General features: G+C 33.6%; 1 protein-coding gene across 1 annotated transcript in view; it reads left to right on the forward strand.

The window, feature by feature from the left end:
• LOC126777342 (E3 ubiquitin-protein ligase RNF123-like) overlaps positions 1–16057 on the forward strand; it is a 48899-nt gene extending 32842 nt beyond the window's left edge. Inside the window, exons 28-35 of the mRNA XM_050500343.1 lie at positions 5371–5508; positions 6097–6170; positions 6474–6613; positions 8792–8977; positions 10040–10210; positions 11832–11940; positions 14703–14895; positions 15961–16057. Coding sequence (XP_050356300.1) covers positions 5371–5508; positions 6097–6170; positions 6474–6613; positions 8792–8977; positions 10040–10210; positions 11832–11940; positions 14703–14895; positions 15961–16057 — 1108 coding nt within the window. The remainder of the gene's footprint in view (positions 1–5370; positions 5509–6096; positions 6171–6473; positions 6614–8791; positions 8978–10039; positions 10211–11831; positions 11941–14702; positions 14896–15960) is intronic.
• The last annotated feature ends 527 nt before the right edge of the window (positions 16058–16584 follow it).

Genomic DNA, 16584 nt, shown 5'->3' on the forward strand with positions numbered 1-16584 from the left:
TACATTTTTATAATATTACATACAATTAGCACTGTAAGAAATATTAACCATCCCTTGGCAATAATTATCGTCAATACGACACCAAATTTTGAAGCTAATATGTTATGACCCTTGTTCCCGTATTTAGATTAGCTCACTCACCCACGACACGACAATTTTTAGCTGTTTGGCGATAGAAATGGTACAAACGGGCTTGCACAAAGCCCTGCCACCAAGTTAGTACCTATTTTTAGTCATCAATTGACAATTATCGCTTTCATTATATATTAATTTCAATTAAGTACCACATACCTGCACTTTTTCCAGCCTTAAGAGCGATTGCGGCAAGTGATTCCAATCTAGCTTCAGGTCTCAGAGAGCCTGGACAATCCCAGAATCCCACCGAAGCGTCAACGCCAAATGTTCCACGATTCACTTTAACGCCGCATAAAAGAGCCGTGGCGGTACTCGGTGAATCGGATACCGTCTGATCTGCTGAATATGTCTAAAAAGGCGTATCGTTAAAAATAAATCGTTTATTTTATTACATTTTTATTAATAATAAATGGATATATGTATAGCAAAGATACAACGCAAGTAACGGAATCATGCATGAGGTCGACATACTCTTAAAATCGATATCTATATGAATTTATGTGCTTAATTTGTGTTCAAATTCATCTCATGCTCTATGGTGAAGGAAAACATTGCCAGGAAACCTTTATGCGGGATAATAGTCTTCCATATGTGTATCCACACAACTAGTATTTGTGGCATGGTCGAATAGCCTCCAAACCATTTAAAAAGGGAAAAGAGGTCTTAGTCCAGCAATGGGTACTTTTTTATTTCATTTATTTTTTGTGATCTTACTTTTAACAGCCCCATGTGCGGGAATTTCTCGAATGCCAAACGATTAGTCTCTCCCCCTTTGTAGATCCTAGCTGTGGTGACCGTATTAGGTCCCATGCCGTCACCGATGAACAGGATAACATTTTTCGCCTTTCCGTAGTTCTGTCTTACTCTGAGGGCTTCATATAATTCCTCCCTTGCTAAGTTTTTCCAGAACTGCTGGTCTAAACAACAGATAATATAAAATATAGTTTTAGATTGCTTTTGTATATGATTTATTTTCGTATGTTAATTGCTATTTACTTATTATTGCAAATAAATAATAATGATTAATTTGTCGAAAGAACATGCACACGAAACCACAGGCCATGGTTACGTTATAAGCAAAAATTAATTAGCAAAAGATAATTGTTTTTTATTCGTTAAAGAATTTCCCATTTAACTCTAAAAATTATTTGAAGCCCTAACGGTCTAAAGTTACATTATATGTTTTGTAAATATATACTATAATTAAAAAATAATCTATTCCAATTTAAAGGCGACCCATAATTAATAACGTGATTATTAGTGAATTAGGTAGGCAGCCTGGCAAATACTTACCTGGCTAACTTATAGTAAATGGTCACCGCTGCTTATTGATTGACACTATAAGAAATATTAACTAGCCCTTACAAGGCCAATGTGCCACCAACCTTGGAAACTAAGATGTTATGTCCCTTGTGCCTATAGTTACACTGGCCCCGTCACCCTTTCAACCAGAACACGACATAACTACGTATTGCTGATGGCATTGTTTGTTTGTTAGTTGCCATCAGAGCCGAGATGGCCCAGTGGTTTGAACTCGTGATTCTTAACCGATGATCGTTGGTTCAAACCCGGACAAGCACTACTGAATTTTCAAGTGCTTAATTTGTGTTTATAATTTATCTCGTGCTTGACGGTGAAGGAAAACATCGTGAGGAAACCTGCATGTGTCTAATTTCAATGAAATTCTGCCACATGTGTATTACACCAACCCGCATTGGATATCGCGGTGGAATAAGCTCATACCTTCTCCTCAAAAAGGAGAAGAGGCCTTAGCCCAGCATTGGGACATTCACAAGATGTTACTGTTAGTTGCCATCATTTGATCATCACAGTATCATATAACATAAGACCTGACAATAAATATATTATCATTAAGAAATAATGACTTACCGCTGCGTAATTTCTTAGCCTTAAACTCCTTCGGTACCGTCACAGCGGATACCAGGAACACACAGCACGCGAGGGCGACAAGGGCTCTCATCTTGAAAACCTTTCTTTACAAATGCGAAGATTGTTAAAACACGAACTAATTTATAGTCATCGTTATCAGATAACAAATGTATAGCTAGAAGCTGTTAGCCAAACTTATAAGCTATTTATCTTTTTTTTTTTTTTTATAGAAAAGGAAGGCGGACGCGGCGGCATATGGGCCACCTGATGGTAAGTGGTCACCAACGCTCTTAGACATTGGCATTGTAAGAAATGTCAACCATCGCTTACATATCCAATGCGCCACCAACCTTGGGAACTAAGATTTTATGTCCCTTGTGCCTGTAATTACACTGGCTCACTCACCCTTCAAACCGGAACACAACAATATCAAGTATTGCTGTTTTGCGGTAGAATATCTGATGAGTGGGTGGTACCTACCCAGACGAGCTTGCACAAAGCCCTACCACCAGTGAAATCTGACTATGACAATGTGAAGAGTAATGCGTTTTTGTTTATCATTGTGAGACAAAAATGGGACATTTTTTGTAATGCTTAAATGAACACAACTAAAAAACCAATGTATATAAAACTTATACCAAAAGATGCAGTGCGTTTCGGAGGTTTTAGTATGTTATGTATGTCTATGAAGCTGTGCTTCACAGTTTCACCTTTAGACTATTTACGCTGGAATTTCATGTTCATAAATACATTTTCATTAATACGTCATGCTGCCATAAAAGATCATAAAATATTAATAAAATAAAAGGAACTCAAAAAGGCTCTGACGCTGAAGTCTCTGGAGAGAGATTATTTTAATTTAAAAAAAAACTTACTTTTGTCCAACTACATTAAAATGATCGAGAGTAATGCATTTTTTATGTGAATTATTAGGGTGTAGTTATCCTACTATCCTATAATATTTTGTATTTTTATGGTCATATATATGAGACACTGCTATATCTTCATCGGTTAAGTAAAATCGATCCGTACTATATAATATTTTAGCAAATAATAAGTCTATAGCCTATAAGCTGAGATGGCCTAGTGGTTATAATGCGTGTATCTTAACCGATGATCGTTGGTTCAAACCCGGACAAGCACCACTGAATTTTCATGTTTGCTGAATGTTTGCTTAATTTGTGTTTATAATTCATCTCGTGCTTGACGATGAAGGAAAACATCGTGTGGAAACCTGCATGTGTCTTATTTCATGAAATCTGGTGCATGTGTATTTTACCAACCCGCATTGGAGCAGCGTGGTGGAATAAGCTCCAAACCTTCTCCTCAAAAGGGAGAGGAGGCCTTAGCCCAGCAGTTGTTACTGTTGTTGTATATAATAAGTCCAAGCATTTCTTAAGTTTTTACGGGAAGTAAAATTTTTAGTCTTGTCAAGGAAGCCATATTTTAAGTAGTGTATTCAGATTAATTTTTTGAATCAAAGGGATATTTATGTATTTACTTTACTTTCAAACACGGGTAAATGAATCATTGATTTTTTATATACTTCATTTGTGTTTGTAATTGATCTCGTGCTCGACGTTACGTTAACAACCTACACTGAATAAGCACGATGGAACTTCATATAAATATAAATACCTTTATAATACCTTTTACCTACACATGGTAATGTTTCCAAGTGATTGTACATAGCTTTTTGGAAATTTTGATTATTTTTTTTTTTATATGCGCCGGTAGGGCAAATGACTCTAGTTCACCTGATGGTAAGTGATATTAGAGTCCAAACGCGACGACGGCCAGTACAGTCGGGAAGAATGTTCTGCACTAGCCTTCGCCTTGCGGGCCTTTATTAATTACATTATGAGGTCGTAGGAGGACGTTGTCCAGTATATGAAGGTATTCTTGTGAACATAATATTTTTTTTATCTTCTGAGAACAGTTGATACTAAATAAGTTTACTTATTTCAAAGAACAATTGGTTGATTAGGATTTCATTATTTAGTAGTTTTTATGATAAAACAAAAAAACTATCGGCTTGTAAATTTCTTTAAATGTTGTCTGTGTCTTCTTCTTTCGAATGTCGAATCAAAGATAACATCAGAAAGAGAGAAATTAATAAACACCCGTTGAACATTTTTTATTAATAAAGTCGTAAGTATTTTTATCGTTCAATGGGAATTTGATTGTTTGGGATAGATGCGACTTAGATTTGTTAAGTTTTTGCAATTTATCAAAATTATGTATAGGATTACGGAACATGGGAACATTGATAATGAAATAAGATTTAAAGTGCAGAAGTGTGTGCGCTAACACAAGTGCGTCCTCTATACCTTCACTCTTATGTCTGGACGACAACACGACAGGAAAGAATACAGACGCAGGACTAAGCCTTATATGCTAACCAAAGCACAACAGCACCATACCTTATGTATACATTATTACACATATAATATGTGTACATAAAGACATTTGCTTGCCTGCCTTCCTGCTAAAGAAACGAAAATTGCCATATCATAAACAAACAATTTCATTTAAAAAAGATTTTTAATTCGTTGCAGTATAATAAGTAATATGAATGTCGACAGAATTAGCCTTAGCGGGAAATCGAGTCGCGAATGATGACGCAATGAGAGTCACGTCGATAATTTTTAGTCAGATGGCCGTTATCTTTTAAAATAACTGTTCCAAATCAATAAATATCTCAATCAACGCTCGTCGATATAATATTAATTGATTAAAATATTACAGATTTTAGTTTGATAATTATTTAATAAGTAATTTGCAACAGTAATCCCCTTTATTAGATTTATTATAATCTAGGTTTCGTGTTTCAATTATTATTATTTTTTATACAAATTCCTGATATATATTCAAAAGTGGTTTTGTTTGTTTGTTTGTTTCTTTCTCTTTCACGGCTCAATTATATAACTCGTAATTTTTTTTATAAACGTTGACAAAGACATTGGACACCTAAAACTCCCTAAAGCGCGGGCGAAGTTGAGGGCCGAAACTAGTGGATTATTTTTATTTTAGTATGAAAAAAAGTGATTAAATTATTTTTTATTTATTATCATATTTAATATTTTTTTAATTTCATGAATGACGAATGGGTTTTATTTATCTTTATATAAACCTGTCATGTAAAAAAATTATGTAGTTAATAAACCTAGAACTTAATATATCAACTACCCATGTTTAATTAAAACCCATACCGTGGGGGTGTTTATATGACAAATTGGTTTCGACATATATTAAAACTATATAAGAGAAACTGTATGTTTGTTTTTGTTTATGCCCTAGCAATAATTTGTGCTATTTGTATATATTATATATGTTTTAACGCAGGCAAATGTGCATGGTTGAGGAACTGGTACGGCCATATCAAAATCGTGCGTGGGCTCAGTCGAATTGGGTACTGGTTCGCTTCTGGCACGGTTCAGGGTTCGGGTTTCGGCATCGACAATGGCCACATTTGGCTGCCAGGTAACTAAAATTGTACTCATTAAACACCTTGTCGATATTTCTCTACAAATATCGCTCCATCATGAAGTATTTGTGATATGAATTCAATTATTTTGTGATATTACAAGGCAAAATGACCCAGTGGTTAGGACGCCTGAAACTTAACCGAAGATTTTCAAACTCAGGTTCAAACTCGGGCAAGTGCAAGCTTAATTTGTATTTATAATTCATCACGTACAAACAATTGAATACAAATTTTCTTGAGAAAATTAGATGAGAAAGAGGGAGAAGCGATTTAAATGATCGTTTAACTGGTCTGTACCATTTAGATAAATTAAAACGGTTGAAAGACATCGCACGTGACAGAATTAATACTACTTGTTAAATCAAAAATTCACTATGTAACATTTAACGCAACTTTGAAAATTTTACTAATTTTATCCAAAAACTTTAAACTAAAAAAAAAAACCTTTGTTCTCTATAATTCACAAAGGTAACGCACTACACTGCCATGTCAATAAACTAATCCAATTTACTTTTTAATTGGACAGAATTATTTATATATATACTTTTAAGTAAAAATTTCATAAAGTTGGGTGTAAATTATAGGTACGGCGACAGGGAACCAACGGTAAACAATTTGGGAGCAAAAGTCGATGCAGGCTTAATGAGCCAGTGTTTCGGTAAGACATAAAAAAAATACAAACTTAATTTTTTTTTATAAATTATTACTTGTTAGGCAAACGGCCAAACGGACGAGACTCATCAAAAATATTAAAATGGTCATCAATAAGCAAGGAGAAACCTATATTGATGTTTTTTAATCTACACGTATCTGTTTTTTTTTTATACAACGAAGGCAAATGACCATGCTTTCAGCGCCAGCAGTAAGGTAAGTAAGTTATAAATTTAAACTAAAATATCACAAACTCCCTGGTGCTATGCTATATCGGCTCATAATATTATAATGTTGCTTACGTTTAAAGGGCCGTGCCCGTCGGAAGTAATACAAGGACGGATCAGGGACTACTTGACCGATCACCAAAAGGAGGCTGCGTTATTTTTGAACTCGCTCCTCAGCCAGCTGAACTGGGCCTTCTCCGAGTTCTTCACCATGATGCAAGAGGTATGAGAAGAATAATATTTTATCTATATTATAACTAGCTTCTCCAATGTGGGTTGGGTACACATGTATTAGAATATCTTTCGATACATACAAAATTTTCTATTTTTTCAATTAATGGCATATCGTTAGTTTCATGATTATGACCCTCATTCCGTCCGTTTCCGTCTTGTCGGATCACCGTAACAGCCTGTGAATGTCCCACTGCTGGGCTAAAGGCCTCCTCTCCTATTTTTGAGGAGAAGGTTTGGAGCTTATTCCACCACGCTGCTCCAATGCGGGTTGGTAGAATTCACATGTGGCAGAATTTCAGTGAAATTAGACACATGCAGGTTTCCTCACGATGTTTTCCTTCACCGTTAAGCACGAGATGAATTATAATCACAAATTAAGCACATGAAAATTCAGCGGTGCTTGCCCGGGTTTGAACCCACGATCATCGGTTAAGATTCACGCGTTCTTACCACAGGGCCATCTCGGCTATTTTTTATAAATTATTACTTGTTAGGCAAACGGCCAAACGGACGAGACTCATCAAAAATATTAAAATGGTCATCAATAAGCAAGGAGAAACCGTCACATCGAATTATGAGAGTGAGGGGATTGGAGAGGGCGCATGTGCTTGTGCACAGACTTGTGCACTGTAATATATCCAGTTGGCTAATTCTCTCTTGGTATTGACCACCGTTGCGAAAATCGATCAGTATGACATCATCACATACCGTATATGGTTCTTCGATAGTCTTAATTACTATGTAATTTATTGGCACTAGAAAAACCAAGGACAATATTGACTTGGTGGTTATGTAAAAAACCTATCCCTTGTTTTAGCTATAATGTTAAAAAATTTGTAAATCAAATAAAAGCAAAACCAAAATTTTTAGTCAGTGCTACTTATAATATCATATCGTAGTACATAAGCTCACCAGTTTGTATTAACTTATGTTTTTGTTTGTTTAAATAAAAAATCATTTTCTGTGCATCTGCATAATATTTCGCTAGCACGAGAACTTGTTTGCAATTTAGTCTAATTTACTTATGTCAGCGTTCAAGCTGCGCTTCAAGCATCCTAAACTTTGTAGTTTGTATGCCCTCAATAACCTCTTCACCGTTCGAAGTTTAAAACTACAAGATGAAAATTGAGAGGCGATGTTTTTTTATGAAAATTGACTATTAATGAATTCTTAGAACTTTGAAACTTATTATAAATCAATCGAAACAAGTTTGTCTTTTTTTGCTGTAAGCATTGTTCGTATAAATTGTTTTTTTTTTGTTATTTGAAGTTGTCAGATATAGTTTTTTATAAGCTAACTTTTATTTGATTCGTGATTTAAAGAAAATATAGTCACTAGAATGTACGCTCAACGGCAGAAAGTCGATATCATCTTTTCAAGATATATTGGGTGATGGGATAGGAATATTTAATGAAATTAGAAAAAATACATACACTGACACACTCACACACGCGCGCGCACATCCTCGCACGCACTCATCGCGAGTGACCTTTTGAACTTTTGGTTAAGTATTTGAAATTGCAAAACCACTATCAGAAACTTTAATTCCAAATAGGTCACAATGTAGTTCATTCGAAATAACAATTCAGTACCTCTATTTCTGTTACCGCTATTCTGCCGCCGACTCGGTTATTTGCTGTTTAATTTTCTTCAATTATATCTTACTATTTTTTTATAATATTTTTTTTAAATAGGATAAGTGTACATGGTTGTATATATATAAGATTATGTATGTAGGTAGATTACAAGTTTTTATAAGGATTCTAGGTATTTAATAGATTTTAATTTTAAATTGATTGTAAATTCACACTACGCCCGATTATTGTTCCAGCCAACTTTTTTTTTGATAGTGTTTGCCTGGAAGATATCACTGCAAGTGATGAGGCCGCTTTTGCATACTTTATGAACTACCTGTTCTTTCATAGACTATTTGTAAATTGTGTGCAACAAAGACTTAATAAACAAAAAAAAATAGGAAATAAAATACAACTACAATATATTCATTAAGAAAAAAAAAACAAAATTAGTGATTAATCATAAATATCACCGGGTCATAGCTACAGCTGATAGTTGATATCACACACACAAAATTATTATGACAAAAAAGAATTTATAGATATGCATTAGTAAGCTAAAATATAACAGCTTCTTATAATACCCATTTCAGATGGACAGAGTCCAAATAGACGCTCATTTAGAACCACGTCACATAAAGCTGTGTGCGACTTGCTTCGATCTGTACCACGGCCTCGCGCGGGCCTTGGAGATGACCCTCGCATTAGTGCCGGAGCTATTGACTAAGTCAGAATCGAGTGATAATCAGAACGAACTCCTTTTGGGAAGAACGTGCCAGGTTCAAATTTTGTTTTAATTTTTTGCGTTTTTTGAAATTTAATTTCGTTGATATATTTTTTTTAGCCATCTAATGTTTGCATTTGCAAATTCTTACTTCTACTGTGACTTTAATGATACTGGCTTATTTACTCTTCAAACAGCAATACCTTATATATTAGTGGGTGGTACTCACAAGACGGGCTTACATTAAAGCCGATAAATAATTAGTCATTAAAAAAATATTCGATTGCTTTTGTTCTTTTCATCAATCTTCACCTCAAATATTAGAATATTTTTAGGTCAGTCGTTACGTTACAAAAAACTGTCTAACTTTTCGAACTATTTTATTTACGAAACTAAAATGAGTCTCGATTTTATCAACACGAAGTAAGCTATACAAAGCAACATTCAGATAACAAAAGAGCTTGTTTACCGACGGTGGCCGGTCGTTTTCACGAGCCATTGAAATCCGACAGCTCAGCCGAATTACTGACCCGCGCTCGCTCTAATCTTCTCTTGGCAGTGGAAACAATGTCGCGGCCAAAATTTGATTAAGGCTTTTTGCTCTTTTATTGTAAAAGTTCCTTTTATTTGTCCAAAAGTAAATGGAAAGGTTTGGGTAATAATTTGACCTGCTTAGATTTTTATCAAAAACAACACTCGTAATAATAATTTTATAAAACTTTTCGGTATTCAACACAAACAAGTTTGATTTAAATTTAAACCAATTTTCTATTTGATTTAATGTGCTTTTAACTTCGAATAACAACACTTTATTCGACAAAATATAATATAGCTTAAAAAACGTAAAATTTGTAATAAAAATAATGTTTCATAAAAAATCGTAATAAACGTAAAACAGTAAATTCGTTTAATTTACATAAAGATTATACAAGATATAATTTTGAATTATAAATAATTTACTCATTTTATAATAACGGAATGACAGAATAACTACCGAGCTTTTACTAACCGGTTTTTTACAGAGGAATTTACAACCCAAACCGTACTAGTTTAACGTTTCATGAAACCTTATAAAATGTAGATTCGATAGTCGATAAGCTAAGGAGTGAATTTACAGATTCTAATGGCGGTTGTATCACGGATCTGCGTCCGAGGGGGTGGCGGTGCTGGCTTTAGAAGACTCGTGGCGCGAGGTCTACCAGATACAGATCGAGTGCACTATTACGTCGCATTAGCACCAGTGGCCGGATGTCTGATTAGAATACTAGATCCAAAATTACCAGAGGAGGTAAGCATTTATTATATATATGTATAATATATATACGTAGGTTTCATACCCTTCATATTATTTTATTTAATTGTCATATTATGTACTACGAGTGTGTTACTATATTTCACCTACGAGTAAATTTAAATGTTCTTTTCAAAGAGTGTTACGTAAATTTTTTAATTCTCTTGAAAACCGCGTTGTAAATTTAGCCCCTAATTTAATCTTAAATAGAAGATGATTTCTTTGTCTATAAATAGAATATTTACAGTATGTTTCATTACAAGCCGATTTAAAATTCTGACACTAATTAAGTTCTTATTTATCGGACAAGCACTAGGCTAATTAACTTATAAATTAGGTATCTGGATACCTATCGTGTGAATAGAAGGAGATTTTTATTATATATTGTTATGAAGAAAAATTTTAATCGATTTGAACTGAGAATTTTGTCTACTATATTTTTTCGGCAAAAATTATATCTAATTTCTTTCTTTGATTTAACTATGTTTTTAAATTCAAGACTTTACACTTTATGTATTATACTCTAGTCTGGTCGTAAAAATATCATTCGTTTCGATTTGATTTTGATTTAGCAATGTTGTACTGAAGATTGTATGTGTGGATTGTATGTGTTTGTAAAGTAATCTAATGAATATGACCGAGTCTTGTTTCTATTATAATTTCCAACAATGTATATGGAAGAAGCCCTTTAATTCTCTGAGTAGATATCGTCAGTAAAAATAACCAGATTAATATATAATAACAAGGTCTCCGTAAATGTGAGGGAAAACAGTAACAATGTAATGTATGTAAGTAACATGGTAACTTATGTAAAAATTAAGGAAAACTGAAAAATCGTTGGGTTTGAAAAAATTGGTTTCAACATGGCAAGGCAAGCGAAACTAAATATTAATTGTGCTTACTTTGGGCTAATAACTCATATCGGGCTCGACTGTGAAGAGAAATATCATAAGGAAGCCATCAATGTCAGATGAAACTTTTCCACATGTATTTTCATCAATCCGCAATGGAGCAGCGTGGTAAAATAAGTTCAAAGCCTTTGCCTTAACAGGGAACGCCGCTCTTTGCTCAGCATTGGGACATTTGTTGACTGTTACTGTATTTTTTTTTACACTTAATAGGCAAGCGTTTGACTTTTTTTTGTTGTATTTAATTGTTCATGTTCAGACATAACCATTTAGACCTTTAAAAAGATTTATATTATAAAATAAATACAAATATTCTTCGGGCACCTGTTCCTTCAATGTATTGGTAGTCCTCCAATGAGCAAGATAAAATCATAGCAACTTACCTACCTACCTTCCTACCGGCCTACTCTACTTTCGATTAACTCCCACGTATAATAGTAACTAGTAAATTTTTGTTCTTTAATAAATATTTATTCTTAGTTTATCAGATTATAAATATACTGAAGAGTCACCTCATTCAAACGCTGTCAAAAACAACGCAGACCTAAATGGTGGTAGATGCTGTTCTTAACAATTATCACCAAATCAAAAAGAGCAAAACATATAGAAATTTTGTACTCCAGTTCACGTCATTATTTATTTTCAGGTGTACTTAGGTAAAGTTGTTGAAATTCGACATAATATTTAATGTATATATTTTTACATTTCAGCACCTGAGCAAAGTTACCAATGCTTTGCTATCCGAGCCGCTGTTCCGCTTGGACGGACTCGAGTTTATGCTGGAGAAAGATAAAAATAAACATTTCTCCTTCTACAAATGTTCGTATAAATATACAATATTTATACTTGTATATATCACTAATGGTATAAATATTTTCTTCAACCACGCTCGCACAGAAGAGCAAGGTTTTTATGAAAGGTATAGACGAGAACTGTGTCACGGAATTTGACTTTTTTATTTACTTTTATATATCGAATAGGTAGTGGCCGCATTTTATATGAGAAATATATACATACGGGTATATGATAATGACGTTGATGATCATCTACTTTTAATCGATTTCAATCTTAAGGGATACTAGTCAACTGCACAGGTCATATAATGCAAAAGTATGTGCGTGTTACATACAGCACCTCAGGGAGGATCGCTGAGGCAGCACATAGCCGCGCAGTCGCCGCCGCGACCCAGTTAAGAGATCAGTAGGTTAAACAAATTACATATTTGTCACGTTCGGCCCTAAAAACACCTAGCCGGGAAGTCGCCGCCGCGAGTCAGCTCTGCACGTACCACCTAAATTAATCTAATAGATCAGCCTTTTCAGCACTATATATTAGGATGGAATAATTGTATGTATTATTCAATATGTGATCCAGTAACGATCAGTATTGTTTCATAGGATTAAGTTTATATATAAGGTAGGATTCAATATCTGCATCCAGCATCGAGCAGAATTGTATCTTAGGATTAAGTTAAATATAATATTTAGTGATTAATTAAAGTGTTAATAGAAACTTTGGTTTTTCTCAAACCCTCCGGCTATCGTAAACGTAAATTGCGCAAACATACGTAGTGTATCTCTAAATATATTTGTAAATAATAACAAATATTCAATACTTTAATTCAAGCAAATAAAATGCTACAGTATTTATAAATAAGTTATAATTGTATCTTAATTGGATTGGATATCTAAAAGAATTTCCAACTTATTATTTACATGAAATGCAAGAACATGAAAACCGTCTCCGAAACGCGCAACAACTTCTTGTATACATTTTATGTATATTGATTATTGGTGTAGGAGTTTTTTTCAGTAAAGTATTGCAAAAAATACTATGTTATTGTTATTATTAGACTTTATTCTTTGTATATTCAATTATATAATATTAAGGTATTAATTGTCACTTCGTTGACTAATATATATAAGCCGAGATGGCTAGTGGTTAGAACGCGTGAATGTTAACCGATGATCGTGAACAGTGAAGGAAAAAATCTAACTAAGTCTAACTTCATTGAAATTCTGCCACATGTCTATTCTACCAATCCACATTGGAGCGCCTTGGTGGAATGAGCTCCAAACCATCTCCTCAAAATGGAGATAGGCCTTAGCCCAGCAGTGGGACATTATTAGTTTGTTACTGTTACTTTACTGACTAATACAAACCTTACTGACACGTAGCCTTGAGGCGGACCGTCAATACTATCTTACGATAGATATCAAAGACAATTTTTAGTACTTTTTATAGTTTTTAACATATTCTTAATAAAATAAATATTTAAAAAATGGTCAGTACGGCTCGCATCCTCCAGCGGGAAGAGCTCGGGAGTTGAAGAAGATCTGCTGCTGTATTTAGTGTTATCGTAGTTAATATAGTTTTAGTAACTACTGTAACACTCCAAGTATGACAAAAAATGTTGAATTAAAATTTAAAAAAAGGCACGGGCAACTTTGAGCCTGCGGACGTACCTTTATTTAAAAAAAAAAAGAACAAAAAAACGTCTCGTCATTTACTAATATAGGTAGATTAACATACCTCGTAATAAATAATACCGTCAATTTTTATCAGCCACAATAATGATAAGATAACTAATATATGACAATTCAGTAGGTCAGTTACGGGTAGTCGAGAGACGCGAATCGCCCTAATTAGGTCAAGTTTAGTCGAAGGGCATGTTCCGACGTTACTATTTCATTTTCCAATACGTTCTTGTGACATTGTTATACCGCAAAAAAACTGCTTGATAAAGTTGCGATTTAATTGTGTTTTATTAAATACTTCGTTGATATAACGGCAATATAAGCCATAAAGCCGCTCATCGAGGGTTCAAACCCCGAGGCGGGCCAATGAAAAGTTTTTCGATTTTCTCAATAGCAGTTTGGAGTTTGGAAATGGTATTGGTTCTATTACCATGCCTCAGAAAGCACGTAAAACCGATGGTCCTACGACGAAGTCTTTTCTGTCTCAGCAGATTATAAGATGAATATATTTGACGGTATACCAGAGGGCTATGTGTGAGTAAGATCTGCGCTGGATTCCCCTTACATAAAAGCGTATAACAATATAGAATTTAAGCATTTGAACTATTAAACAATATTAGAAAATAAGACAAAAATTACTATGAGTTTCTTTCGCTAGTTCGTCGAAGATAATTTATTTTATTTGGTATCTAAATTATATTTTATTTAGATTTACACATATTTATTAAACAAAATCAAAAATCAAAATATTTTTTTCAAAATCAAATCAATCTATCAAAAAGCCAAAAAATTCAGTTACAAGAGAAATGCTTAGAATTTTTAAAGAAAATATTATGTGGGTAGTTGGTCGTTCTTGGTTTACGTTAAGTAAGATATTAATCTAAATATAAAGAAGAAATATCGTTTTAAGCAAAAAAAATGTAAACTATAAGTTAGTACATGTTTATAAAATAGTAGGTAAAAGTAGGTATTTACAACATATAATACTAATTTAGATTTAAATATTTGCATTGAATTACAATTCTTTAGTATTAAGGGTAATTTGTTATAAAACTTTTTAAAGTGTTGTTTTTAAAGTTTTTATTTAGTATTTGTTAAATACAGTCCCAGACGACGTAAGCGCGCAAGAGTTAAATTCGCTGGAAAAGTTAGTCGAGAGATTGCGAGCGGCTCGTGACGCCCAAATAACGACAAAGTCGCCGGGGTCCAGCGGGACGCAGTCGGACCTACTTTGTACGATCTGCTACGCCAGACCTGCGGATACTGCATTTATGCCGTGCGGACATCACTCTTGCAGGTATGTTAAACTATATTTTTTAATAGCGGAACAGACGTTGTCTTGCTTGTGTATCGGGAATCTTTCTAGAAAAAGTTTTGAGTGCTATGAAAGTTTTTATACACATACATTTTATGTAATATATACCTATATCGATTATTTTTATCATATAATTTCGACGATTTTGTTCTACACAGTACCATTGTCCCGTTTATATTTTCAAAACATTAATTATTTTATTGCTATTTGATATAAATCAAAGAGCATTCTAGCAGATTAGGATAAGGGATCTGCTTTGAACCAACCCAACATCGAACAAATATACTTTTAAATTATTCAATAGTAACTTTCTCTGATTCTGTACAAATCGAAATGACGAAGATTTTATTTTAAAAATATATATTTTATTATATTTAACCAACGTCCGCTGCCTCGTTTTTTTCTTCCGAAACAATAAATTTATGCCTACATTTTTATTTTTTTTATAGAATAGGAAGGCGGACGAGCATATGGGCCACCTGATGGTAAGTGGTCACCAACGTCCATAGACACTGGCATTGTAAAAAATGTTAACTATCACTTCCATCACCAATGCGCCACCAACCTTGGAAACTAAGATGTTATGTCCCTTGTGCCTGTAATTACACTGACTCACTCACCCTTCAACCGGAACACAACAATACCAAGTACTGCTATTTTGCGGTAGAATATCTGATGAGTGGGTGGTACCTACCCAGACGAGCTTGCACAAAGCTCAACCGCCAGTACATTAGTACATTAGACTGAGCCTATCTGCATTAAGAACAAATTACGAGCGACTCACATATGAGCAAAAAAAAAAGTTGCCAAATTTGTTTAAAAAAAATGACTTCTCTATATCTTCTATAGTTTAATTAATTTCTCTGTACAGTCCCAGTTCAAAAATATATAACAGATTTAAATATATTCTGCGATAAATGTAAAATGTTTTATCAAATATAGAAAATATTCGTTCTACGTCAGCAAATATACAGCGAAGGGAACTCGAGTAGAAATTTTCGTATTTTCATTTCCCAATAGTTTGCTTAACACTTCGCATTGTTTCAGAGCATGCATAATGCAACATCTCCTGAACAGTAAGCAGTGTTTCTTTTGTAAAGCTGAAATCGATACTGTTCGAGAAATTGAACCAATTACCGCCTAATTTAAATGAATATTGTCTATTGGGGAGATACATTTCATAGACAATTATATTTCATGAAGAGTTTTTTTTTAATGTTGTTTTATTTTGAAGTGATTGTAACGTTATTTTTATTTTATAATTATACTATATAATAATTTGTTTCGTTTCACTTTTCACAACATCTCAATGTAATTTAAAAAAGTAATCTAAAACCATAGAATTATATAATTACTTCTATTTTATTAACTTATACCGAGACCCAGAGGAGTCGGTTTCTAAAGCATCCTTAAATTTTATCGTAGACAATTATGCAATACGACTCTCGCGCCACCTATTATACGTTAATGGTACTTAACGCAAAAACGAAGTACTAATAATCGCAAAAATAATGTGCTTTATTTTCGATTTGATTGAAAGATTTTATTTATATAAAATTCATTTAAAATGAAAATATGCTGTATTTAAAATTTGTTTATATTTAAATATAATAAACTTCACGTATTTGTACGTATTAATATTAAACAGATTGGGTTGAGGCGGAATTCGTA

Source organism: Nymphalis io, chromosome 22 (genome assembly GCF_905147045.1).
Source record: "Nymphalis io chromosome 22, ilAglIoxx1.1, whole genome shotgun sequence".
Taxonomy (NCBI): domain Eukaryota; kingdom Metazoa; phylum Arthropoda; class Insecta; order Lepidoptera; family Nymphalidae; genus Nymphalis; species Nymphalis io.